At 39.9% G+C, this 25,033-nt stretch overlaps 2 protein-coding genes and 1 pseudogene across 4 annotated transcripts; all 3 read right to left on the bottom strand.

Annotated features, from left to right (window-relative positions):
* LOC145491071 (uncharacterized) overlaps positions 1–2,021 on the bottom strand; it is a 2,263-nt pseudogene extending 242 nt beyond the window's left edge.
* A 4,517-nt stretch (positions 2,022–6,538) lies between these two features.
* Positions 6,539–10,428, bottom strand: LOC145491050 (transmembrane protein 220-like). 3 transcript variants are annotated; one of them, XM_081470192.1, is made up of 7 exons: positions 10,285–10,428; positions 9,915–10,076; positions 9,242–9,271; positions 8,839–8,899; positions 8,029–8,158; positions 7,130–7,195; positions 6,539–6,698 (listed from the first exon to the last, which is right to left on the bottom strand). In XM_081470192.1, exons 2-7 carry the CDS (start codon positions 10,041–10,043, stop codon positions 6,539–6,541), a joined length of 576 nt encoding a protein of 191 aa, XP_081326318.1. In that variant the 5' UTR covers positions 10,044–10,076; positions 10,285–10,428. The 3 variants fall into 3 exon arrangements, with proteins under 3 accessions (XP_081326318.1, XP_081326317.1, XP_081326315.1); XM_081470191.1 differs by having other exon boundaries at positions 9,915–10,123; positions 10,285–10,427; XM_081470189.1 differs by having other exon boundaries at positions 9,915–10,427.
* An 8,074-nt stretch (positions 10,429–18,502) lies between these two features.
* On the bottom strand, positions 18,503–20,317 carry LOC145490772 (uncharacterized). The gene has a single exon (XM_081469871.1). It carries the CDS (start codon positions 20,141–20,143, stop codon positions 18,503–18,505), a length of 1,641 nt encoding a protein of 546 aa, XP_081325997.1. The 5' UTR covers positions 20,144–20,317.
* Positions 20,318–25,033: the final 4,716 nt, after the last annotated feature.

Below are 25,033 nucleotides of genomic sequence, written 5' to 3'. Positions count from 1 at the left end.
GTACTTCATTTACACCATTAGGTGGGTGCAATCCTTGTGCATTCATAACAGTCAAAGCAAATTCCTTGAACTCTTCACTGCAATCTGCCGGGCACATGGTTGATTCATCAATGAATTCCTCAAGTTCCTGGGGATTAACAGGTACTTTGTAGTCTTCAGAGTTGTATAGGTGGGGAACTGGTGGAGAAGAAAAAACATGCAGTCTGGTCTTCCTCTTGGATAGCTGCTATTTGCAAACTTGCTTGGAGCTATAAGATGTTGGTTCCACATCTCGGCAACTTGATGGAGCTCATTTCTCAATATTTGCATGAAACAAAATCGAACACATTCCAAGTGCACTGGGTCTGAATTGTTAAACAAACATAGGTCTGACAAATCTTTGAAAAAAGAAATCCACCAGCCAGGACCATCCTTTACAAATTGTGACCAATAGGATTCGATTCTTTGATTTGCAGTAGATCTGCCAATAATAAAACATCCCGGGCCAGCATATTCATCGTTGTGGGATGACCCGAGGAATGTATGAGGTGCCTCAATTGTGCTGTTTTCAGTCCCATCATCAGATCTAATTTTCCTGGGTACACCACCTAATTGCTTCACAGCATCAAGGTAGTACTTAGCAATTACTTCTGAGTTCTCATTTGTGGGGCCCACCTCCAACCAGAGAAGTCTTCTTGAAAACCCGTCGATACAGCAATGCGCACTGAACCCAAAAGGCTTCAATTTGTCATGGCCATCAGTATGCCAAACAAAATTTGGTCTATTTATTTATTTATTTATAAAGCTTCGGCCTTCTATTACAGATAAATAAAAAGAAAAAGAAGAGGAAGCAAAAAACAAACAAACAAACAAACCAAAAAAAACAACAACAACGAAAAAAAAAAAAAAAACAGACAGCAAAACAAAACAAAATGGCCAGGGGAGCCGCTACAGCTTAGTCAATTACAGCAGCCCCCTTATTGGTCCTTTTGCTTGATACGCTCTGCGACGTAATCTCTTCTTTCGCCTGCTTTCTACGCCATCAGGATCAATTTCCCTGAGAAGAGTCATGATCCTCGCTCTTTTGACAATAATTCCCTTCATTCTGAGCCGTGCCCACATCTTGCGGTATCCCACAAAACAACCACCTCTACCAAGTTCCTTCTCGATGGCACTCAATTAATCATCAGAGACGAAACTTCTTCTTGATAATCCTTATAAGAGGTAAGCCTTCTCTTTTTAGTTGACAAGCTAATGTTTATGCCATGGAGCTTCAAAAACTCAAGTATTTCGAGGTTGTTGTAGCCTCGTTTGAAATACTGCGATACAAGCTCCAAGGAATCTTCAGGACAACCATCACTTCCTCTCATACATGGTGTATATACTGGCAAAGGCATGTTCTACCTTACAAATTCAGTTGCACACAAAATGGCTGTGCTAAAATTTCCGCCTTTTTATCGGTCTGAGAGAGACTGGTAACGTCTCACAAGATTAAAACTAGATTGTAAAAAATTGAAACTGGACTGTGGGTAGAATAACACTAGACGGCAAAAAATTAAAACTGGACTGTGCAAAATTAAAACTGGACTGTGAAAATTAACACCGGACTGTGAAAATTAAAACTGGACTGTGAAAATTAAAACTGGACTGTGAGCCTCCAGGGCCATCGTAAATTTCACTGCTTTAGTTGTGTGTATAACTGCGATGATCAATCATATTTTCATATCTTTCTACGCAGTTCAAATATATGGTCATTCATATATTCACTTATAGAATCTATTAGAGTTATGAATAATGCTCTGAAAATTGCATATGTAAATTACATCTCGTTCTGAATATCCAAATAAAGTTTAAAGAAACGTTAATCGACTCATGTGTGGTGTTTTTCGCCTTCCTGGGCCGTCTGAAGCGTCTTTTTACGAAATTATTTTTGGCCGCAGACCGGTAAGACAATCTTGTCTCACCGGTATCCGGCCAAAAGTAATTTCGTAGAAAGACGCTTCAGTCAGGAAGAAAGAAGAAGAAAGACTCAAGACTGTTACCTACAACATATTTAGATATCATTGGCTTCCCTGACTTGTGTCAAACCCCAGGCCGACCACAGCCCAAGGGATAAATTCAGGAATACAGGAGAATTGTATATGGAATCACCCATGCTAAAAGTTTAATTTAGGGCGTGGGAAAGCAAATTTGTTAAGGGGGCTTCACCTCATAACATTTCCCTAGGGAAAATCATGAAGATTGGTTCACCCAGTGAGTTTTACAATCCTCCAGATCAGCCTGCGGTCAATTGCAGAAGGAAGCTAATGATGTAAATATATATACATGATACACGTGTATAAATCAGTCAAACCTCTCTACAGTGACCATCCTGTGGACAGATAAAAGTGGCCGTTATAGAGAGGTGGCCATTATGCGGAGGCAGGGGTGTAATATGGCCGATGACAGAAATCAGATCGATCATGTGCCGATCCGAAGAAGATTCAGGAGATCGCCACTTGATGTCAGAACACAGCAAGGAGCAGACGCGGCAAGTGACCATCACCTTGTCCGATGCAAGATACGCCTGAAGCTGGCAAGGAACAGAAAGAAACAAATGTCAAGGACCATCTACGACAGTGCAAAGCTAAAAGATCCATTGCACAAGCGGAACTTCAGCATAGCCCTGAAGAACCGCTTTGAGGCTCTAAACAGTGATCACCAAAGCGTGGATGGTGCATGAACAGGGTACAAAGACATCTATCACACGACGGCGACTGAAACACTTAGACAAAGAGCAAGGTCTCGGAAGTACTGGTTGAGCCCCTCCACCTGGAACTGTATCAAAGAACGACGGAAATTAAAACAGACCATTTTGAACTCCCGCTCGGAACGAGTGAGGGAAAACAGACAGCGGATGTACCAAACGAAAGACCAGGAAGTGAAAAAGAGAGCACGAGCAGACAAGAGGAAAGCCTTAGAGAGAGTCGCGGAAGAGGCGGAAAGAGCATCGCACCAAAACAATCTGAAAGAGCTCTACACCAAGACGAAGCTACTAAGTGGGTGCCTCAAGAAGCCAAGCACTGGAATACGGACGAAAGATGGTAAAGTCATCACCACAGAGGAAGAAGTGCTTGAAAGGTGGGAAGAGCACTTCTATGAGATCTTGAATGTGGCCTGTGAAGGAACTGATCTTCCTGAAGGGTGTCAGCTCGGTGACTGCGAAGATCCCATAGAGATGGGCACTGGCCCCTTTATAATCCAAGAACTGAGACAAGTCACATGTCGGCGGAAGAACGGTAAAGCACCCGGTGTGGATAACATAAGTGCAGAAATGCTAAAAGCCAGCCCAACAATTGCCCTGGACCAGCTTCTGAATATCTGCAATTAGACTCTTGATCCGGTGTAAAGCACCATCTGACTGGAAGAGAGCTCTCTTGGCCAAAATACCCAAGAAAGGTGACCCGTCTATTTGTGACAACTACCGAGGGATACCCATACTTTCAGTACCATACAAAGTCTTCTGCAGAATGCTCCTGATGAGGATGCAGGAAGGAGTCGAGAAGAAATTACGACAAGAACAGGCTGCCTACCGAAGAGGAAGAGGGGCAACTGAACAGATTTTCATCCTTAGGAATATCTTACAACAGAGTGCTGAATGGCAAACACCCTTGTACATTGGTTTCATCGATTTCAAGAAAGCCTTTGATAGTGTGAGAAGAGACAAGCTCTGGAACATTCTCAGGCATTATGTATCAACACCACCAAGACAAAGGTGCTACGAACAAACGCCAAGGTCACCGACACGATTTCCATTGATGGCTTAGGTCCAGTTCAGACGCCGAACTTTTCATGAGCCGAATTTAATTCGAATTTGGACCGACCCAAATTATCAAAAGTACTCCTGTTGATTCAGACGTCGAACTTAATTTAGTTTGAACCAAAACACATCGAAACATCAGCGGTTTTCAGGCAAGGTGTATGCATTAGGTTCGGCACATGAAAAGTTCGACGTCTGAATTAAATCCGTTCGAAAGCCGAAATTCCCGGCTGAGCTAGGCGGGAAGAACGGCTGAGCCGTTCCAAATTCAAATAGCCGTTTTTAACTGATTCAGACGCCGAACTTTTCATGTACTTAATTCAACGTATTAGGTTCGGCTCATGAAAAGTTCGGCGTCTGAACTGGGCCTTAGAAGTGTAAAATGGGGTCGACTAGCCTACACGAACTTCTACGGTTCATGACATTTGTACATTTGCCGTTCTCTGTTCTGTCACTCGACCTTTTTTGTCGCTTCACTCGTGTTTATGAAGGGCACTTCATGTGGTGTTATAAGGAGGAATGTTTAGTGGAGGTGAGCCTTTAGATCGTGCTATAGCAAATTTCTATAGGTCATAGGTCTGCATGATTTCCGCTGTTATCTGCATGTCGCTTCGTCGAGTTTGACACCTCTGTAATTTGCCATGTGTTTATGCATTGTTTTGGCTCGTTTCTATTGCAAGCTATATTTTTAAGTCCTCAAGTATTTGCTTTCAAGGGACAAAATACGAAATTTACCGTGAACATGTTGCTCACTTTCATTCTATTTTGTGACGAACAAGCACAAAGGTCACCGACATGATTTCCATTGATGGCTTAGAATTTGAAGACATCAACTCCTTCATCTACCTAAGTGCCACAGTCCTCGGAGCCGGTGGGTCGCACGAAGACATCTCACGCAGGCTGTCAATCGCAAGAAGAGCATATGCCACTCTAAATCCCGTCTGGAGGTTTAAGACATACAGCAAGCACACCAAGCTGAGAATCTTCAAGAGCTGCGTGATCTCTATTCTCCTGTATGGCGCTGAGATGTGGAGAGTTACATCAACAGACACGGAGCGCCTGGATGTCTTCCATCGAAAATGCTTAAGAATCCTTGGCATATTTTGACTGAACACCATCTCCAACCGTGAACTCTTTATGAAAGAGCTAGAGAGGGTCCCATCTCAGAAACGTTGAAGGTCAGACGATGGAGATGGATCGGTCACGTTTTGAGGAGAGAGAAAGATAACAACTGCAGAGTTGGCTCACCTGGACCCCTGGAGGCAAGAGAAGGCCCGGCAGACCAAAGATCACTTGGAGGAGAACCATTGAAGCCGAACGGAAAGATCTGGGATGGACAAGTTGGAATGGGGTTGAGCAGATAGCTCAAGACCGTACGTGATGGATGGCACTTGTTGTTGCGTGGCCTTATGCTCCACTCACGAAGGGGCGAAGAGGATGAGTGAGTGAGTGAGTGAGTGAGTGAGGGGTGTAATATGACACCTGCTTTTTCAGGGGGTACAACATTTTGATATTAGAAAACAGTCCTAAGAAAATATGCGCGCTGACTGGTTAAAAATCGTCTTCTATAACTCGATAGAAACACAGAACTACACGCAATGATGGCGCGAGCAGAGATAAATTTACACTTTGATACTCACTATCTATCACAGAATAGATAGTGAGTAGCGTAGCCAATCAGAAAACGACATTCGTGATAGAACGCTAGTAGATTTTTACTAAAACTCGATAGAAACACGGGACATGTTTTCTATTTCTTAATTAAAAATATTGCTTTGCTATTGTACCAATGACATGTGGTACAGATCAAGTTTTGTGTCCTTTTACAATGTAAAATGGGGTTTTGTAAATACCATCTGTCAGTCATTGATTAGCTGGCCATTGTAGAGAGGCTATTTTGGTAGTTTGAGACCTGCTTTAGTGGTCATTGCTGTTGTGGAGAGGTGGCGGTTGTAGAGAGGTTGAAATAAGAGTGAATGTATGGACCATCTGCCAGGGCAAAAAAAGTGGCCGTTGTAGAGAGCTGGTGTGGCGTTATGTAATATGTCACGTTATGTAACCGAGTGTGTGACATTATGACGTCAACAAAATCACGTAATATGCGAGAGTCCCGGCGACCTCGTGCGAGATATGTTTTTGTACGGTACTTTTACAGTCGGCCGACATATTGTATGACTGTGGGTGTTCATAGTCGGTCGGATTATTAACTGGTTCCAGCACAATAAAGGACAATTCGCTATTTAAAGCGGACAACACTGGCCATTGTAGGGAGGTGGCTGTTAGTGGAGGTTTGACTGTAATAATGTTACACATTATGTTACTTATTAATTTTTTGCTGAATGATTTGACACTGTATGGAAGTCTTGAGATGACATCTCTGCTGTAACGTTGTGACAAGTGCTTAGAAATAAATTTGCATTATATTGATTTGCTCAGGCTTGTCATGACCAGTTATTGTTTGGAAAAGAGGTCACACGTGACAAATGAAGAGAGCAAAAATTAGTGTGTGATGCATGGAGAGCTATTGATTTAAACAACATGATTTGTGGATTTCTGAATAAATAATAGGCTCGATTACCAGCTACTGTTCGGGAATGAGCCCACACTCCTCTCACGTAGGCGAGCAATACAGACCAGACTCAAGAGAGTGGCAGAAATCAAGGCTATGAATAAATCTACTGTTTTTTCTTTATAAATATATCTAATTCATAGGCATTGAGATGAAACAATGTCTTTGCTGCATCTTCATATTATTTTCTCCTATATCTCAGCTTTATACAGGTGTCTTGAGATGATGTCTTTACAGTGGCTTTGGAGTGAAGCCACATCCCATGTGGTTAAGTAATATCCCCATACAATGAATGGAATGAGAGAAACAGCTACTGTCGCAGTCCAGAAATATGCAGTTGTTTCACTAGACCTAAAATGTAGAAGAGATATATGCAGTAAATTGTGTTAGTTATATATTTTGTTTTTCCCAACCAGAATTATGCTCAGGTACCTGAGTTGGTCCAGATGCCAATAATAGTTTGCTGTAGTAGTCCTACACTACCTTTTCTGTGTATGAAACCCTAGTGTGAGACCAATCAGTTGACAGCGTTTGAGCAGAACACTCAAGTGGTACTGATTCCTACTTGCTTTAATTAGACATCATTGATAAAAACACACATCTTTGATAACCCGTTCACATCTGAGAATGGTCAAGGTCAGAGAAAACTGAGACAAACTTGAATAATGTTGTCAGAAAACTACTGAAATGAATTTCTTGCTGCTGTGACTTGCCCAATGTGTCAAGCCTTACATCTGAAGATCTCACTTAGAGTGTCTGAAGTTGTAGTGATCTTTATTTACCTTTTCAGTCTTGTCAGCAAGCATAGCCCCAACCAGGCTACAATGATCAAGAGCCCTGCTATTTCTCTGCCGAAGAAAACAATTTTGTTCAAGTATAGTTTCACCCCCATAATTAAAAAAGCTTAAGTCCTTTAAGACTGCATTGATATTCTATAAATTTTACAATGACTCAGGAATTTCATCATGTCAGTTGATACACGAAGAAGCATTGATTTTCATGTAAATTGCTCCAAAAATAAAATTCTTGATCCCCAAATGATGGGTCATACCCATGTTCCTCTAAATATCAGTTAGCTGTGTACTAAATATGGTGACTGAGCTAATTAAGCGAGGCCAATACAAGGTCGTGATCTACCATAGTTTCTTGTCTGTGACACATGATGAAATGATAAATGTAGAATCATAATGATTGATTAGTGGAATTAAGGTGACTTGGTTGAAATATCAAGATGAAAAACAACCCCTAGTCCAATAAAAAAAAAAATTGAAATTGCTCCCTATGGAAACTCTGAAATTTAAAATGTAATAGAGAAACTATTTTAAGAGATGATATGAAACAATATTGAGAAAACAATCATATTGATGATTGGCAATTAAAGTGTTCAATATGTCTAATGGCATGACAAGGACTGATGATGACAACGACAATGATCATGATGATGATAGACGGAACGTCATAAATCATGAGAAACCTAAACTAAATTAACTACCAGTATAAAGTGAAAACAATTAGCTTCAGTTTCCAAATGTGACATTCAAATAGCACTTGCACAAATCTGTAAAAATTAATTGTTTTCAACTTGCACAAATGTGTTAACTGTTGATTGAGATTTATTGACATGCAAAAAATTGAATTTTCTTCATTCAAATTATACTAATTGAGACAGTACAGTACTCACCTTCCTTCTTCATAATTCAGCAGATTTTTAGAACTGATCTCAGCTCTAATCAAGACAGTTATTGAGTAAAACACACCCAAAATGCAGACACCAACATGAGTGACAGCTGTCAGCTTCCACAAGAGGTGATCTTCAAAATATAAATGATCAATATACTGTCAGTAAATTATGTTAAGTTATTATTGATTTGGTGATACTCATACAGAATTTGAAGTCTTAAATTCTCTTTACAATGGGTAATGTGTGAGACAGACTAGCATTTTGTTTGTAAGACTGAGACATTTTCAAATCTCAGCACTACGTACTAGTGTAAAGTCTTTCTCTCATTCTTTCCCACCTTTCTATTTTATTTACTTTTTGTTAATTTTGTAATGTATTTATAAATAAGAATGTTTGTAATTAGGCTACTGGCCCACCTAAACTGGAACTGGCCATCTTTTGGGTAGGCCAATTGTAACAAGGTTGTTGGTAAATAAAGATGATAATGATGATGATGACTTTTTTAAAAAGTAAAATTAAAAATTGCAAGACCAATGAAAAAATCAATACACCTACCCCGACAGATGGGCATGTTTTTTAACCCACCCCCCTCCCACCCGGATTTCCTGAACTAATATAATAGCGATGGTGCAAGCATCCAACACATTGTCAACTTAGCAGGCAGTTAAGCAAAAAGCAAAAAGAAAATTAGTGACAGAGGCTTCATGCTAACTATATAATGGCTACCAAATTAATAGTTTAAAACTAACATCTTAGGTATGAAGGGTTATACCTAATAAACCATTAATAACAGTCACTTTGCTTTGCTACCTTGTAATGATGAATCAATAGCTAAAGTGACGCATAGTAAAGAAGGAATAGCATACATCAACTGCAAAATAAACATAGTGCAAAATTTCTTCAAATTTGTCATAAATTTTCAAAGGTAACACATGCATACATAACTTTATTTATACTCAGGTTGGTGAGGCTGATTAGGCCTCTATCAATAGAGTATGCTAGTTTGCAGAAGGTAATAAATTATTAACTAAAAATAAAGAAAAATGGTTTAAAATATACACAATATATAAATTTAGAAAATATCATTTACGAAACAAAATTAATGAATAATTTGCACTTAGGCAAAAGGCAAAGGACTTGCTACAGTAACAGATCTGTTCTGAAGTTCTTAAACAATTTAAAAAATTTAAATTTGAATGATTTATAAACTTACCACCCATATTACAGGATCAGGATCGTTTGTCTGTCGAAGGGAAAGGAGAAATGTAAAAATAAGATAGGGCAGTTTTCAATTGAGTGTGCTCTATCCAACAATACAAATTAAAACCAATTTCAGTAGTACCTTAAAAAAAAAAGGTGTCTCAGCTAGTCCGTTACGCTGAGTAGTACAGCCAACATTACTGTTTATAAATTTGCAAGTTGAAGAGGGTTGTGGTTGTGCAATTTAATTATCATCTTGTAAGTTGTAGCAATGTTGCAGAACGTATACAAGTAAGTTGCTGCAACTTGCAGCGCAGGTGGTAAATGACTATAATGAGCACAACATTGCTGTGCGTCGCAATATCTTCAATTTTCTTCAATGTGCCCCCAATCCCTCTCCGCACCTCTCTCCTCCACCTCATCCCAAATCTAAATCAGGCTTGATGTCCAATACCTTCTATCCGATTCCTGAACTCGACCAGCCACCTAAATACATTCACAAAATATTTTTTTTTTTTGTGAACGCAAGTCATCATCTTCTTTGACTCGACTTCTACTCTAATTTTAGAAGCCGTCTCAATTATTAACAATACCACAGCTAGATTATGTGAGAGAGAGTTTAACGGATCAATTGACACACTCGGGATAAAATTCCTCATTTTGTGTTGACATACGAATACACTCACCTGAACATAAGCAGCTAAAGAAAAAAACACGGCCATGAAAACATTAGCGATTCGCCACGTCCATGGATGGCAAATCTTGACTAATAATTGATGATTATCCTGGACGGGTATTGTACTGCATTCGGCCATTATTTGTCGCGATTAACTGCTCGATCTGAGGAACTGTGACGACCGTGAAAAAGAGAATATAAGGTACTTGAAGACGGAGACTGAAAAAACGAAAACATTTAACATACGCTGTGCTTTTAGATTAAAACTTAACTGAGACTAATTTATGTGTGACTTGAATCAACACTGAACAAGACTATGTACTCGCTTCGCATATCTGATTATCGAAATAAAAATACTATAGTTTCGGCTATTGTCTTACCTGCTTACCCACACTGTGCTGCAAATGATACCGGGAAATGATCTTACTGATCCATTAAAACCGGAGAAATGTTTCAATTTACACACAAACTGATATGCGAGCTTTCTTTAATCCTTTGGGGTTCCTTTGGTTTCATTAAAATATTCCGTTTCCAAGCGATCGATTTTGAGACCAGTCACGCATTCATCATGAATTAATTTAATCAATATAAATTAGTGATTGTTCAATATAAACAATGATATTTAAACTTCACCTTTGGTCTGCAGAAAAAGCATTATAAATTTGTAACGTTCTTTGCCAAGACATTGGCTCTTTCGTGTTAAAAAGTCTATTATGGGACCCATTTCGAAGCATCAGTTATTTAAAGGGGAAGTAATGAGTAGACAAGTATGGGTTAATTTCACGCGTGTTTTGTCAAAATTCTAATAATTTTCCAAGCCTTTTATAGGCGAGGGAAATTGTTAGAATTTTGAGAAAACGCAAGTGAAATTATTTCTTATTTTCATGGGTACACAAATTACGCTTGCAATCGTGGGTTTTTGACTTGATTATTTCGCGCCGAATTTTGTAATTTCAAATGTGAAATTATACATAAACGCTGAAATGTCGGACCAAAATTAAGGAGTACTTTGTCACCCATGTTATTATGAAACAATATCAACTTTCAATTAAAATTTTAATTTCGCTTGAAACAATATCACCTTTCAATTAAAATTTTAATTTCGCATGTCACGGTTTTGTTTTATTTATAACAATATGTTGGCTACCGTTTAGATCAGACCATTTTCAGTACCTCACTACCCGTCTCGTATATGTATCATCCCAAACCGCCAGGCCTTGTAATTTTGAAAACAATATATATTTCTTGCCAGCATATAGCCCGCGAACAGGCTCCCGGCGAGGACGGAAAAAAATTTCGGCGAGCGCGAAACAGAAGAATTCGGAGAGCAAAGCGATCGGGGCGGGGAGCTCACCGCGCTCACCGGGAGCCTGTTCGCAGGCTAGCCAGCATACGGGTGTACCAAGAAGAAATTCATGTACACGATCACTGCCGAAAACAAATTCCACGCACCTTCATTTTGCCAAAAAAACCCAGACAGGTTACATGGAAATATGCATATAGACGTCCCGAGGAAAAATGCCTATACCCAGGGCTTGCTGATATACCCAAACCCGGGACCCAAATCACCCACTCCCGTCAAAAGTCAAACGAATAGCCGGCGGTCCTAAATGGCACGAGGAAAAGATGGCTTTCGAGACACATGGTTTGAGATTAGTAATGGCAATAGGACTGAGTGGAGTCCAATTCGATCTGTTATCATAAGAGTGATGACAAAATCGGACGACCGCGCAACAGGAGTCCGATTTGTTTATCACGAGTATGATTACAGACCGAATTGGACGACACCAACTCTTATTACCAATTAATCATAGGAGCTCATAGGGGACCATGGGGACCATGTGTTGTTGGGGTTGGCCCCAGTCCCCTAGTAGGTAACACAACAAAACATCTCCCTCCCCACTCCACAGGAGAAGATCAGGACCTACATCTCCGGGAACAGAACGCAATATATATATTTCCCTTGTTATAAAACGTCTTGACCGAGTGGAACGCAAAACAATATCTATTTAAAATTCCCTCCTTCCAAAGCGTGTTGCCAGAGTGGAACTGAAAGCAATGTAAATTTCGCTCGTTCTAAAACGCGATGCCCGAGTAGAACTGAACGCAATGTATAATATCCCTCGTCGTAAAAGCATGTTCTCCGAGCAGAACGGAAAGCAATATATATTTCCCTCGTTCTAAAGCGTGTTGCCCGAGTGGAACAGAAAGCAAAGTATCATTTCCCTCGTTCTAGAAGCGTGTACGGTACTAAAAACGTGTCGCCTGAGTGGAACAGAAAGTAATATACACTTCCCGCGTTTTAAAGCGTGTTACCCGAGTGGAAGGGAAAGCAATGTATATTTCCCTTGTTCTGTTACCCGAGTGGAAGGGAAAAAATATTTCACATGTGTAGACATTTCCCCTTGGTCAGAATCGCCACTTTCGCCAAATTCGTCGACTTTTTGGGGCCCTTCTAGTGAAGTTATTCTATCTACTCGCATAACTTTGTCAAAAACCTTGGCGAAATTTTGTCAGAATGGTCACTTCCACCCAAATTTCCACAGATTCACAAATTTTGCTAAATCCGTCAAAATCGTCAACAAAATTTCGTCAAATCTGCCATTGTCGTTACTGCCTGCATTTCTGGACATATCTCGGATTACTAGGGCACGGATCAGTGGTGTGCTTGTCCGCAATAGAAGGTACTTAAAGCTGGTAAACTAACAATGTACCTTTTCCTCGTGCTTTGTTGATATTTTGCCTGTGATCTCCTTTGGATGGATCTCGGGAAACACGCTTTAAAATGAGTGAAACATATATTGCTTTCCGACGTTCTTCTTGGGTAACACGCTTTTAGAACGTTGTACTATACATTGCCGTTCTGCTCGGGCAACATTGCGTCAGTTTTTCATGCGTCTGTCCTGTTATTGATCATGAATTTCGTCATAATATTGTCAAAGCAGCTGTGGATCCGTAGACTACTTTGGCAATGTTGTGACGAAATTCATTGTCAATAACGGGACAGACGCATGAAAAACTGACATCAATTTGTTTTTTACGATAACAAGTTGTCAAATTCTCCGCTCTCGCTCGTTGACGTATCGCAGTATAAATTCATGTGTCTATCAGCTAAACGACAACAAAAAAATTAGCCAATGAGCGCACGAGAATTTCTGCAGTTATCGTAAAAATTGCTTTCCGTTCCACTCGGGTTACGCGATTTTACGATGGAAATGATACATTGCTTTCTGTTCCACTCTAAAAATACGCTTTAGAACGAGGGAGATACATTTCAGGCTTTCTGTTCCACGCGGGCAACACGCTTTAGAACGAGGTATTCTGCTTGGGCAACACGCTTTTAGAACGAGGGAAATATACATTGCTTTCTGCTCCACTCTGGTAACTCATGATGTAATTTGCATAAAAATCGCCAAAATCGTCAAATTCGCCAACTTCTTAGGCCCATCTCTGGTGATGTAATTTGCAAAAAGTCGTCAGTTTGACGAGATTTCGTCAAATCTACCATTTTCGTTACTGCCTGCATTTCAGGACATAGGTGAGTAATCCAAGTAGGTAACACAACGTACGGAATATTGCGTGCCACAAGTGTCCCAAAAATCCGCACGACCCTAGCCGGCAGAACAAGCGATTAGCGGGCAGAGAGAGAAACGCGCGCTCGTGATCGCGCTTCGCGCTCGTGTAGCGCGTTTTGCTCTCTGCCCCGCTAATCTGCCTGTTCTACAGGCTAACAAACTATCTCTTCCCGTGTTATTTGCTTCAGTATCGCTCCAATTGTTTTGTGAAGAAACCGTATCACTGTTGTGTCTGTTGTGTCTTGTGAAGTTATAATTTCTAATTTTCACGGTTTTTGTGTTCCGCTTGTTAATTAAATAACTACGAAAACCCTCAATTTTCGACTTAAAAAGCTAAGAAAAAGCACAGAATAGATGGTGAGTAGGGTAGTCAATTAGAGAACGGCATTCGTGATACAACGCTAGTATATTTATACCAAAACTCGATATACATCCAGTTAACAACGTTTATAACATAGCCTTAGCGAAGCGCACGTTCTGATTGGCTAATACGCTCGATCCATTCGTCCGTGGGTTGACTTTTTAGATTTAGCCAAGCCTAAAAGCGGTGCTCCTGATTGCAATAATTAACCATAAAGGAAAAAGAAGATTTTTTTTTCGTGGATCAGAAGCTCAAAACTGATCAATTGTTAGCATGTAATTGTTTAGCGTGTGGTTTCACTATTTTTTCCAGTTAAATTTTAGTTTAACAAACTATACCCAATAAGTGTACCCAAGATTGTAGAAATTACGTAAGCACTATTATTTCACAGGTACTGAGATTTACCCACGAAAATCATAGTGAATAAAATTCGTACTGAACGACAAAAATTCACAGTGAAAAGATATCGTTCGTCCAATCAGTAACAATAACGACGAACTTTCACCAATGAGGAATAAACGTACTGAAGAGAACGTCATCCGAGAGCCGTCGCAGAAAATCCCGCACGCTTTGAAACATGCTTCTGTTTGCTCAGTTGAAGAAATTATTTTAGAACAAGAAAACAAAAATACCGCTCCAAAAACTGAACGAGCCGGTAAGATTGCTTGAAAGATTTTTGAAAACGAAGGACGAAAACAGGAAAATTGAAGACATGTCAGCCGTTGAACTGAATGAATACATTCTCTAATTTATCATCTCCGTCCGCACTTAAGATGGCACCGAGTGCGAGCTTCGACGTTCAATTGCCAGCTTCGAACGACACTTGTAGAAAAAGGGCTATTCTGCCAGCATAATCAACGACTTGGTCTTCGAGAAAACCAGAAAAGTTCTTCAATCCAAGCAAAGAATTTGAAGAGCATAGAAAACTACAGCAATGTTTCAACGAAATAACAGATGCACATGTCAAAAGTGGAAAGCAACGTGGTGGCTGGTACCTCAGCTTCGTCCGGGTCTCATTCAGCCTGTCCGTCGTCCTCCGACTCCCAGAATACCGGTAAGCAGTCCATGACATTGTTCAGCGGAGCTGTTCTTCAAGGTGGTAATTTTTCCATCCACATCAACACGATAAATCAGTCTCCGACGCTTGCCACAAATCCGTCAAGTCCCGAAGCGGTGAGATGGAAAAAAGTGAGGCTTTAGAACTGGAAAGTGACTCTGACGATAACTAAATACGGACTTATTTTCAAGACACTACATAGTTTATTGACATGGCTTCCTTTAGTAATAGACATTTGACTTTATTGATGTATGATGAACACAGTAAGCGTTGTAAATTTTATAAGCCTTCATTAACTAAGTTGTTGAGCGACTTTTTGTAACTATTTTTACGATTTTCATCGCCCCATTTGTGCAATTTGTCTACCAAATACTACACGAAAAAATCTCAGCACCTATGAAATAAACACATTACAGCATGGAAAATGCTTTGTACGATTTTTATTCACTCGTTGATACGTATCAGAAAACTCACTAGTTCGCTGCGCTCACTTGCTCGTACGCTCGCATTTTCCATGAAGTAATCTCTATATAAGAGACTTTCTAAGAGACGATTGTGCATGGAATATATCGAAAGAAAAGTCAACAACGCGCCAGGGGTTAATTTGTGCCGCAATTTTGCCTTTCCCACGGTACTCCCTCGTTCTCTCCCAGAGTAATAAGCTGGCTTGAGCCCGCCATCCGCTTCCTCGATGAGCTTTCAACCTGAGCCCACGATATGGTCACGTGATACCGGTCAGCGGATATCTCGTTTTGACAGCTGTCAATTAATCATAAATTGGATGTCCAATATCAAAGATGTACCAATGGTAATGCTGCTACTCTCTTATTTTGGCGTACGGACGTACGGACGTACGTACGGACAGTCACGTGACAACCAAAATTTATTTAGATCGATGGGTTACTAATTAAATTTTCTAAGGTATGGGGCTCCGCTCTTCTTCCGGAGATAAGGAATATCATTCCTGTGAGCTACTAAATTTCGAGCTTAAGTTTTTTTGTCGGGCCTCCACCTAAGAAATTTGCGAGTTTAAGCGTGCACTAGTTGAATCAGCTGGTTGAACAAAGGATAAACATGTTAAACATGGAACCAAAACGCATGTTAAACAAAGTTAATTTCCTTGACGTTTCGTATGTACAACATACATCTTCAGAAGTGACCGTTAACTAGATTACAATCGAAATTTAAACGCGAAGAAAAAGAAAAAGACTGGTATCTAATAATCTGTAACAAAACTAATAGTTAATAACAAACAGATGAGTGTGCGGGAGAGAGAAAAAAAAAATACCATAATAATAATAACAATACAAAATGTTAGTACAGAAAAAAATTTTCACTGCCAACGTTTTCATTCAAGGCTGGCTTTAAATCACGAATTAACAATGTTTCCTTAATTTTACAATGTATATCTGACCTACCAGTTGCTAAGATATCAAAATTGTCCTATTTAATATTATGATCCGTGGAAGTAACGTGATCCGCAATGGCTGAGGTGTGACCGCTTTTAGCAAGGGCCTTAAAATGTTCAGTTTTTCTATCGTGTAGTCGACGCTTTGTTTTTCCTATATAAAAATCATCACAGTCCCAGCAGCTTGCCTTGTAAACCACCTTAGACATCTGAGAACGGCTGAACCTTTTATATAGGAAGCCAATCGCAGAGCTCAGCCAAAGCAAAACCAAAACAAATAATCCCTTTACAAAGTCAGTCTAAACTGTTCTAAAGCCGTTGATTTAAAATTGTTGTTTTAACCTAACGTACACCGAACTAAGGATCATATTAGGAAACACCCCCATCAGAAAGGGCACACTAAAAGCCGGCGTAGTTCTCTACCTCTATTTCAAACACGGAACTAGCACGAGGTCTTGACATAATGGTGACGTGAGAAAATAGAATTTACATTTTGCTTCTCGAAATAAACGAGCAGCTTCTCTTTTCCTTTCTTTTGTCTCCCTTTTTGTCTAAAAGCAACAACAAACATTTTCTCGATGTTTCTACCGAGTTAGAGAAACACTTGTGAAAGCTGCTTGACAGAACCGTAGAGACACTTGGAGGCTTGTCACCTGTCCCGTGATTCTGAACTAGACAGTATTTTACAGGCTTGACTGATCTGCAGGAACGTTTCTGTTAAACCTCTCACACTTAACATGGCAACAAATACAGAACAAGCTTAAAGAGATTGGCACTATCATGGCGATTTTGCTGTATTTTTGGTCCAAGCAGTGTTAAATTATGACTGAGAGGTTTTAATAGTAGTTATGCAACCTCTCTCGTGTTATTAACAATTATAATCCATCAAATATTTTCGCTCGCGTGCGATTGGTCTAAATGCGTCACGTGACAGAATATTCCCCAACAAAAACTGGGGAATGACCGGGTGATATTCCCTGATTTTGAAAAACCGTAGATCTAGCGAAAAGCATCTGAAGGATAATAAACGCAATTATAGCCTCCATTTGAGGCGAAAATATGCTCGTATATTTGCCCTTGGACGTGATCTTTTCCTCAAAACTCACAGTTTTCTATCGCACTTTTCAAGTTCACACTTTTCTTTCGTCCTTGTTGCTTTTTGGAACAGATAATGTTGGCGGACAAATATCCGAGCATATTTTCATGTCAAATGGAGGCTATTGTTTATTTATTCCACGAGCACGCGTTGGATTTGAGATGGAAAATAACCAACGAGGCGCCTAGCGCCGAGTTGGCTGTAATTATCTCATATCCAACAAGCGCGAGTGGAATAATTGTTTTATTAAAAGCGCTTCTGTAACATACAAAACTAATCTGAAAAAAAAAAAAACGCCCAAAAAAATCACGCGTACGCTTACTGTATTTGTAGAGCATGGTATAATATGGCTCCTGATAATAAGCATTTTTAAAATGACTGGCCCCAATTAAGGGAAATAGTGAGTTTTTAATTGAGTGTCGTAAAACCCCTATTAAGCGGCCATTTATTGAAGGGCCAACCCTATTAGGCGGCCAGTAATCAAAGTCCCGATGAGGGCTTTTCTATTGCTTTTATCTCTATTAAGCGGCCAACCCCTTTTAGGCGGCCACTATCCATTTCCCCGAGGGTGGCCGTTTAATAGGGGTCGAACTGTACTTACCAATTAGACCCTCAGCCAGTCTCAAAACGCAGTAAAACCAAAACCAAAACCAAAGTAATTGTCTAATTACTTTCGACACTCAATTGAAAACCACTCTATTACTATTATTACCGACTAACAATTAAAATACATTGGCCAACACAGTCAATGCGACATACGCGCGGCGCATGATGGGAATGTTGAATGTAATACCGTCCAATATACAACGGCTCTCCTGTATTCTGATTGGCTGTACTTTCTATGCCATGGTATAAATCGTAATAATTGAGTAATGTTCGGATACAACAGCAAAAGGACTTTCACGTCCCGACGCAGGCTTAGATTCTTCCTTACTTAAGAGACGTTCCAGGCTTACGACGCACCAGTACGCTGAGACGTTTTGCGTCTGGTTAACTGTTAACTTACAATTTCAAGCAAACAACCAGAATCACGGATCTCTGTAGTCAGTAGTGTGACACTGCTCGGATCGAGCAGCTTGCTGATCTTTGCGAACCCTAGCTTTAAGCAAAGGGCATATCACAAGGCTGATTTAAGGGCTCTTTAAAGTGCTCATGTGCCATGTCTAAAAGATTTGAACTAAACCATAGTCCTGATGACATGGTAGTTACCAATGCCATTAAAATGTGTCTTTTCCATCTTCTTTGCCATACAGCCATGACAGCTATATTCTGATAGCGAGTCTCGATCGCTAGAGAGACGCTGGTGAAAAACCACTCGATCAACAGTTGAACTGAAGTCTTCATAGCAAAAGACTGTAGCAGTTCTAACAGGGAATCATTTTTTAAGTATACATATTGATACAAGTACAAAAATCCGTTAACAGACACTATAGCCGTTGATTCAAACAACATGCTCATGATAGCGATATCAGCCATTAGTCTCTCACGGCGAGGAGAACGAAAACTTCCCCAAGGAGCTGATGTTCTTTTGCAAATCACATGACAAATGTGATCAATCAGAACCATTGTGCTTCGTTCTATAACTTCTGTAGCGCCGTGAATCAATCCAAGAACAACCATGTATTGTAAACTGTCAAGATCTGCTTGCAACACTCGGAACATAATCGCTGAAACACAATACAATGGCGCTAACAAAACACATGAATATCCCGGATGGGTAATGCTCTCTTGCCGCTGAACAAGAATTCGTGAGACTACTTTAAATAGGACTCCAATGAGAGGAGCGAAGAGTGCGATTACCAGGGGCAGTAGACTTTCCTCACTTTGCTTGTTATACAGTGGGTAAATTATGGAGACCACAGCAACGGCAATAATTATAATAGAACAGAAGGGAACTGTCATTTGTAAACCTAAGGCAATCTTCTGTCTCCATGTCCGTAGCAGACGGAAGTGACTCGTTAGCAGATAGGCTTGCCCACAGACACTCATAAAAAACAAAACATTGAGAGGAAGTTTTTGCAAAGTCGAAAGCTTGGAATGAGATATTCCCAGGCCTTGTAGAGCCAGTCGATAGGTTGTGTCCAAGAAATACGCGAGGCAAGCAACTAGGATAAGTTTTTGTTTGATCCCCTTTAACTGATGTGGGCGAAGAAGAAATAAGGTGTATACAAAGAACGAGATGTGTAGAAAAACACAAGCGACTGCAGCAGAAATTGATCTCATCCATTGGATTTTTACTGGAATGGACCTCTTTGGGTAAAATTCACAGTTGTTTATAGTTTTAAAACATAGATAGTAGATCAACATGTATACTGAACCTATGATGGTGGCAGTTAGCAAAGAGATCAAAGCTCCAATGTACATTGATTTGCAGACCGTTCGGAGAGCAGATGGTCTGAGTCGCTTCCAAGCCATCCCTCCATCTTCGTCTTCGTGATCTTCTTGTGATTCGTCGTTTTCCTCTGTTGAGCAAGCGTTTACAACCCTGATTGCCAGGCTGTTAGACTGCGCTCGAAAGTCCAAGGTTGTGGTTTCTCTGTCGCTGTATTCTTGATAAATACACTCCTCATCAGGATCTCCGTGACGATACCATTCTTGGCCTGTGCTTTCTAGAGGACTGTAGCCAAAAGACTCTGCCATGTATTCAGGTTCTTGTGAGTTGTATTGCTCTGAAACTCCTTTTGTGAATCTGAACACGATATGACCAAACACTTCCAACAGTGTCCTGCTGCTACTACTCATTGTTAATCGGTGACCAGTAGATCGAATACTTTAAACTCTACCAGTGTATTAGTTTGTGCAAGAGCTCAACTCTTAAAAAACCAGTTAGTTATACTGAGAATTCGATGACAAACGTTTTACAGTCGGTGCTGTTTGTTTTCGTGTTCCTGTATATGGTAATGAGGGGTTTTACATGCCGGCTAAATTAGCTCGTCTCTGTCATATGCTAATTTAAGAACTGTTAGTATGCTGCTTGTTTTGTTGTCACTTAAATAATATATCGAGCGCGCAAGACAGCCATCTCATTTCAAACATCGGGAACAAACTTAAAATTACGGGCAATGGAGTTTTTATGGCTTTGATTAATAGATCAAGGCTGACAAACGTCAAAGGAACAAATAAAGCTGACAAAAATTACGCTCTTTATGTTGGAAAATTCAACCGCGAAGCGTCTTTCGTCTTTCGCTCATAAACTGAGCTTGACTCACGTGACCTAAACGGGTTTACATATATTCACATATTATGTGAATGTTTCAATATATATATTGAAACTATTTTATGTAAATGTTGGAATATGTGATAATTTAATTTCTCTTATATACCGAACGAAAATCTCGCCGATGATCAGCGGCGAGGTAATTCTGTCTGTATAATAAGGAACCAAAATCTCGCCGATGATCAGCGGCGAGGTAATTCTGTCTGTATCATAAAGGATCCAAAATCTCGCCGATGATCAGCGGCGAGGTAGTTCTGTCTGTATAATAAAGGAACCAAAATCTCGCCGATGTTCAGCGGCGAGGTAACTCTGTCTGTATAATAAGGAACCAAAATCTCGCCGATGTTCAGGGGCGAGGTAATTCTGTCTGTATAATAAAGGAACCAAAATCTCGCCGATGTTCAGCGGCGAGGTAATTCTGTCTGTATAATAAGGAACCAAAATCTCGCCGATGTTCAGCGGCGAGGTAGTTCTGTCTGTATAATAAAGGAACCAAAATCTCGTCGATGTTCAGCGGCGAGGTAATTCTGTCTGTATAATAAGGAACCAAAATCCCGCCGATGTTCAGCGGCGAAGTATTTCTGTCTGTATAATAAGGAACCAAAATCTCGCCGATGTTCAGTGGCGAGGTAATTCTGTCTGTATAATAAAGGAACCAAAATCTCGCCGATGTTCAGCGGCGAGGTAATTCTGTCTGTATAATAAGGAACCAAAATCTCGCCGATGTTCAGCGGCGAAGTATTTCTGTCTGTATAATAAAGGAACCAAAATCTCGCCGATGTTCAGCTATCAGATCATCTGTGTCAATTTTAACTCAGGTGTAACTCGTGAGTGACATGTATCCAATTTAATTAGGTTAGCTTTGGGCCGTATTTAAATCTTATTTCATAATTTTTAGTGTCAATTTTAGTATGCAATTTAATTAGGCTAGTTTTGGGCCGCACTTAAATTTAGAGTTTTATTTCTTAATTTTTTAGAATGTTTAATATCGGAGAATATTCTTTGTATAGCAATTTAGTTTCCTTAAACTAACTCAAAAGTGGTCGCGAGTACTATGAATTTACCTGACGACTAAAAATGTAATGAAATTAATTCGGATTATTAGGAAATTTTAAAAACGATTTGTGCATTTTTGTTTACGTCATTACTACTGTGTCTAGGAATGTTCACTAAAGCCTACACCTTACTCTCTGAGGAAACCTGGGAGAAAGGACCAAACACAAACAACCCGGTAGAAAGTATTAATAAGCAATCAATTCCAGAAAAAGGAAACAGTCTCGCACCCTTACTGGAGAACATATATCGGGAAGACAGAGTGCAGGCAGCCAAAGTTGAAGCAGCAGGAAAGAATGTTTCGCTGTCTTATCGTGACAACTCTGAAGAAGCAAGAGGGAGGCGAAACGATAATCGCAGAACGAAACGAAGATATCATGCTCCTAAAGAAGACGGTAGGGAATTCTCCAAAAATTAAAAGTTTTTAGTGATATCAATTGGGATTACTCAATTGTCGAGCCTTCTTAAATTCCTCGACCACAGTATTTTTCTGAAAGCTTTTCGAGATGATAATATTGATGGATAATGTGAGACCATGCGTTATTGTTATCACATGTGAAGCTCGTTCTAGTGGTACGGGTGCGGGACCTGGCCCGTATCTTTGTTCAAGGGCTTTGGGAAATGCAACCTATTACCTTCGAGGTATCACCTTTCTAGATTTCACCGGAACAATCGGTGTTATGAACACCATTTGCTTCATATAACTGCTAGGGACGATTACTTTGTTTTAACCCAAGCCTTCCCAACATTTGATGAAAATACTACAGCAGCTTTCAATTCCATTCCCCTCAGTAAGGAAATTTTCAACCTATATTCAAAATAACATGTTAAGCGCCCCTGGCGCAAGACCTGCGTCCTGTCTACTCAAGGCAGCAGCAATACTCAGATTCTTTGACAATTAAGCTAATGCAGTAGAGGACAAGTTAGGCGCAGTGCTACTATAACTATTATGGATGTAGTCAATGTTTGAAGTCATCCTAAACAACTGAAAGGGTAGAGAACGAACAGGGCTCCACCTAAACTCATTTCCCCGTACTATATATAGTTAACAACTGGTTAAAATCTTTTAGGTCCACCGGATAAAAGGCGCCAGTTGCAACGTGCCTGCAACTACGGAAAACATGGTAAAAAGAGACAAGGTACAAAATAATTTTGGTCGATGATATTTGACTGATTCCATTGTTGCAAGCTTATATCATAAAAGAAAAAAGCCCGTTTTTGTTTTCATTTTGATTACAAGAGAAATTAACTATGACTGAAGAGGATGTCATGTAGTGGAAGTCATTCATGTACTTCATTCCATGGGTAATGCCCTTATTGGAGCAAGACTTGAGGTAGAATACAACCGAGTTAATTTGGATGGCTCCACTGAATATCTCGGCTGGATAAAGGGCACCATCGCGGCATGGAACAGGTCAAAGGCTATTTAGTAAATTATGAAGACGGTGACCAGGAATGGCTGCAGTCTGTAGACGAGAAGGACGTGCGACTGTTTGAGTAATAACTGATGGAGTATGCGTACTATTCGCTTAATAAAAATTTTAATGGAATTGTGCAGTTCAAGAGGCCATGACCTATGTAAAATTCAGAGATTAAAGATAGAACAATAGATCCATATACCTTCGTTTTTTTGATTAAATTAAATCATAAAGGAAATATCACTTTCTGGCACTCGAATTGTAAGAACAGCGAGTACTCGAACTGCACAGAGAGACTAATTGTTGCGAGATTGGCAAGAGTGGCAAGGGTACGTAGGATGGGAAAACGTAATGAAAGTAACGTATGCAAACGCAACGGGATATTTTTTTTACAAACTACAGCTACTAGACTTCAAGTTCCGATAATAAGTGATTTTCAAAATTTAAAAATTACCCTCCGGAATATAAACACACAGTATCCTCATCTTACACTATGTGATCGCAAAAGCAACAAAAATATGTTTAGAATTGCTGTAGAGTACTTGTTCATTCATCTCGGCGAGGATCATTAACCTAGCCGACGATCATCATCATCATCATCAGCGAGATTTCCGTCCCTTTAATACAGACAGAATTACCTCGCCGCTGAACATCGGCGAGGTTTTGGTTGCTTTATTATACAGACAGAATTACCTCGCCGCTGAACATCGGCGAGATTTTGGTTCCTTTATTATACAGACAGAATTACCTCGCCGCTGAACATCGGCGAGGTTTTGGTTCCTTTATTATACAGACAGAATTACCTCGTCGCTGAACATCGGCGAGAAAGAGCGTCTATATATGTTAATGTTATTTTGCATATGAAAGTAGTATTCATATATTGAGAACATGGCGTAATTTTTGCAGTTCTGTATATTGAAAGAATCACATAATATGTGTTTGTCTGAACGCCGGACCTAAACGTTTCTGTTGGTCAGTTGCAGAGACGACTCGTGACACCAGTATCAGTCTTTTGGTTCCGTGTTCCTGCATATGATAATGAAGGGTTTTACCTGCTAAATCAGTTCGTCTCTGTAACATGCTAATTAAAGGACGAATCTCAATAGTTATTATTCAGCAAAACATTCCTTATCAGTATGCCGCTTGTTTTGTTGTTAGTTTAACGGTACTGCGATCCCATTTCAAATATTGGGAACAACTTTAAACTTGACGGGTATTAGCGTTTATGTGAGCATAGTTCAGTAATAGATAAAGTACGACAAACTTCAAAAGAGCAAACAAAGATGACGTTATTTTTGCTAAAACTTCGACAGCGCAGCGTCTTCTGTCTTCTTGTCACTGTCCACTGAGCTTGAATCACGGTCAGAAACACTTTTCTACTGGTTAGTAGCTTAGATGGAAGTGAACACCTATTGTGTTTCCTGCATCTATTAACTATGTTTTGACGCCAATTTGAGTAGTGTGAAATTGTGACCGAGCTGTGTTCGCCCCCTGTTCGCTATATCTTCTAAGACCTAAACGAAGGAATTATGATGGATTGTACTGATAAATACCGAAAGTAACCATGACTATAAAAAACTTTAAGCTACTCCAGGACGACCCTTGAACTGGCAGAATTTCAACTCAAAAATCAGTTGTTCGCGTGAAACTTGACAAGAATCTTGGCAGCTCTTGAGCCGGTCAAAGTACAAAGGCAAGCAAATAGAGTCAAGTTACAGGGTTATCTTTGTTTACAATATTTGCACATAAGCACGAGCACTTCATTTACTGATGACCGAGCTACACAAATATCAACTGTAAATATTGAAAGGCCATGACACGACAGACTATATCAAGGAATTGGTCAGAACACTTAATAATATCGAAACTGTGCTTTTTTTAGGTAATCGCAGAGCTCAGTCAAAGCAAAACAAAAACAAATAATCTGTTTACAAAGTCAGTCCA

Source organism: Orbicella franksi, chromosome 6, assembly GCF_964199315.1.
Source record: "Orbicella franksi chromosome 6, jaOrbFran1.1, whole genome shotgun sequence".
NCBI lineage: Eukaryota > Metazoa > Cnidaria > Anthozoa > Scleractinia > Merulinidae > Orbicella > Orbicella franksi.
This window is presented reverse-complemented; position numbering and strand designations above follow the sequence as displayed.

What these genes read in the sequence shown, in the direction of transcription:
- LOC145491050 (XM_081470192.1), bottom strand. Translation starts at nt 10,043, where the DNA reads ATGGCCGAATGCAGTACAATACCCGTCCAGGATAATCATCAATTATTA. An exon ending in CTTTAGCTGCTTATGTTCAG is followed by an intron (nt 9,272 to 9,914) that starts GTGAGTGTATTC and finishes TCCCTTCGACAG; the next exon opens with ACAAACGATCCTGATCCTGT. An exon ending in CTGATCCTGTAATATGGGTG is followed by an intron (nt 8,900 to 9,241) that starts GTAAGTTTATAA and finishes TTTATTTTGCAG; the next exon opens with TTGATGTATGCTATTCCTTC.
- LOC145490772 (XM_081469871.1), bottom strand. Translation starts at nt 20,143, where the DNA reads ATGAGTAGTAGCAGCAGGACACTGTTGGAAGTGTTTGGTCATATCGTG.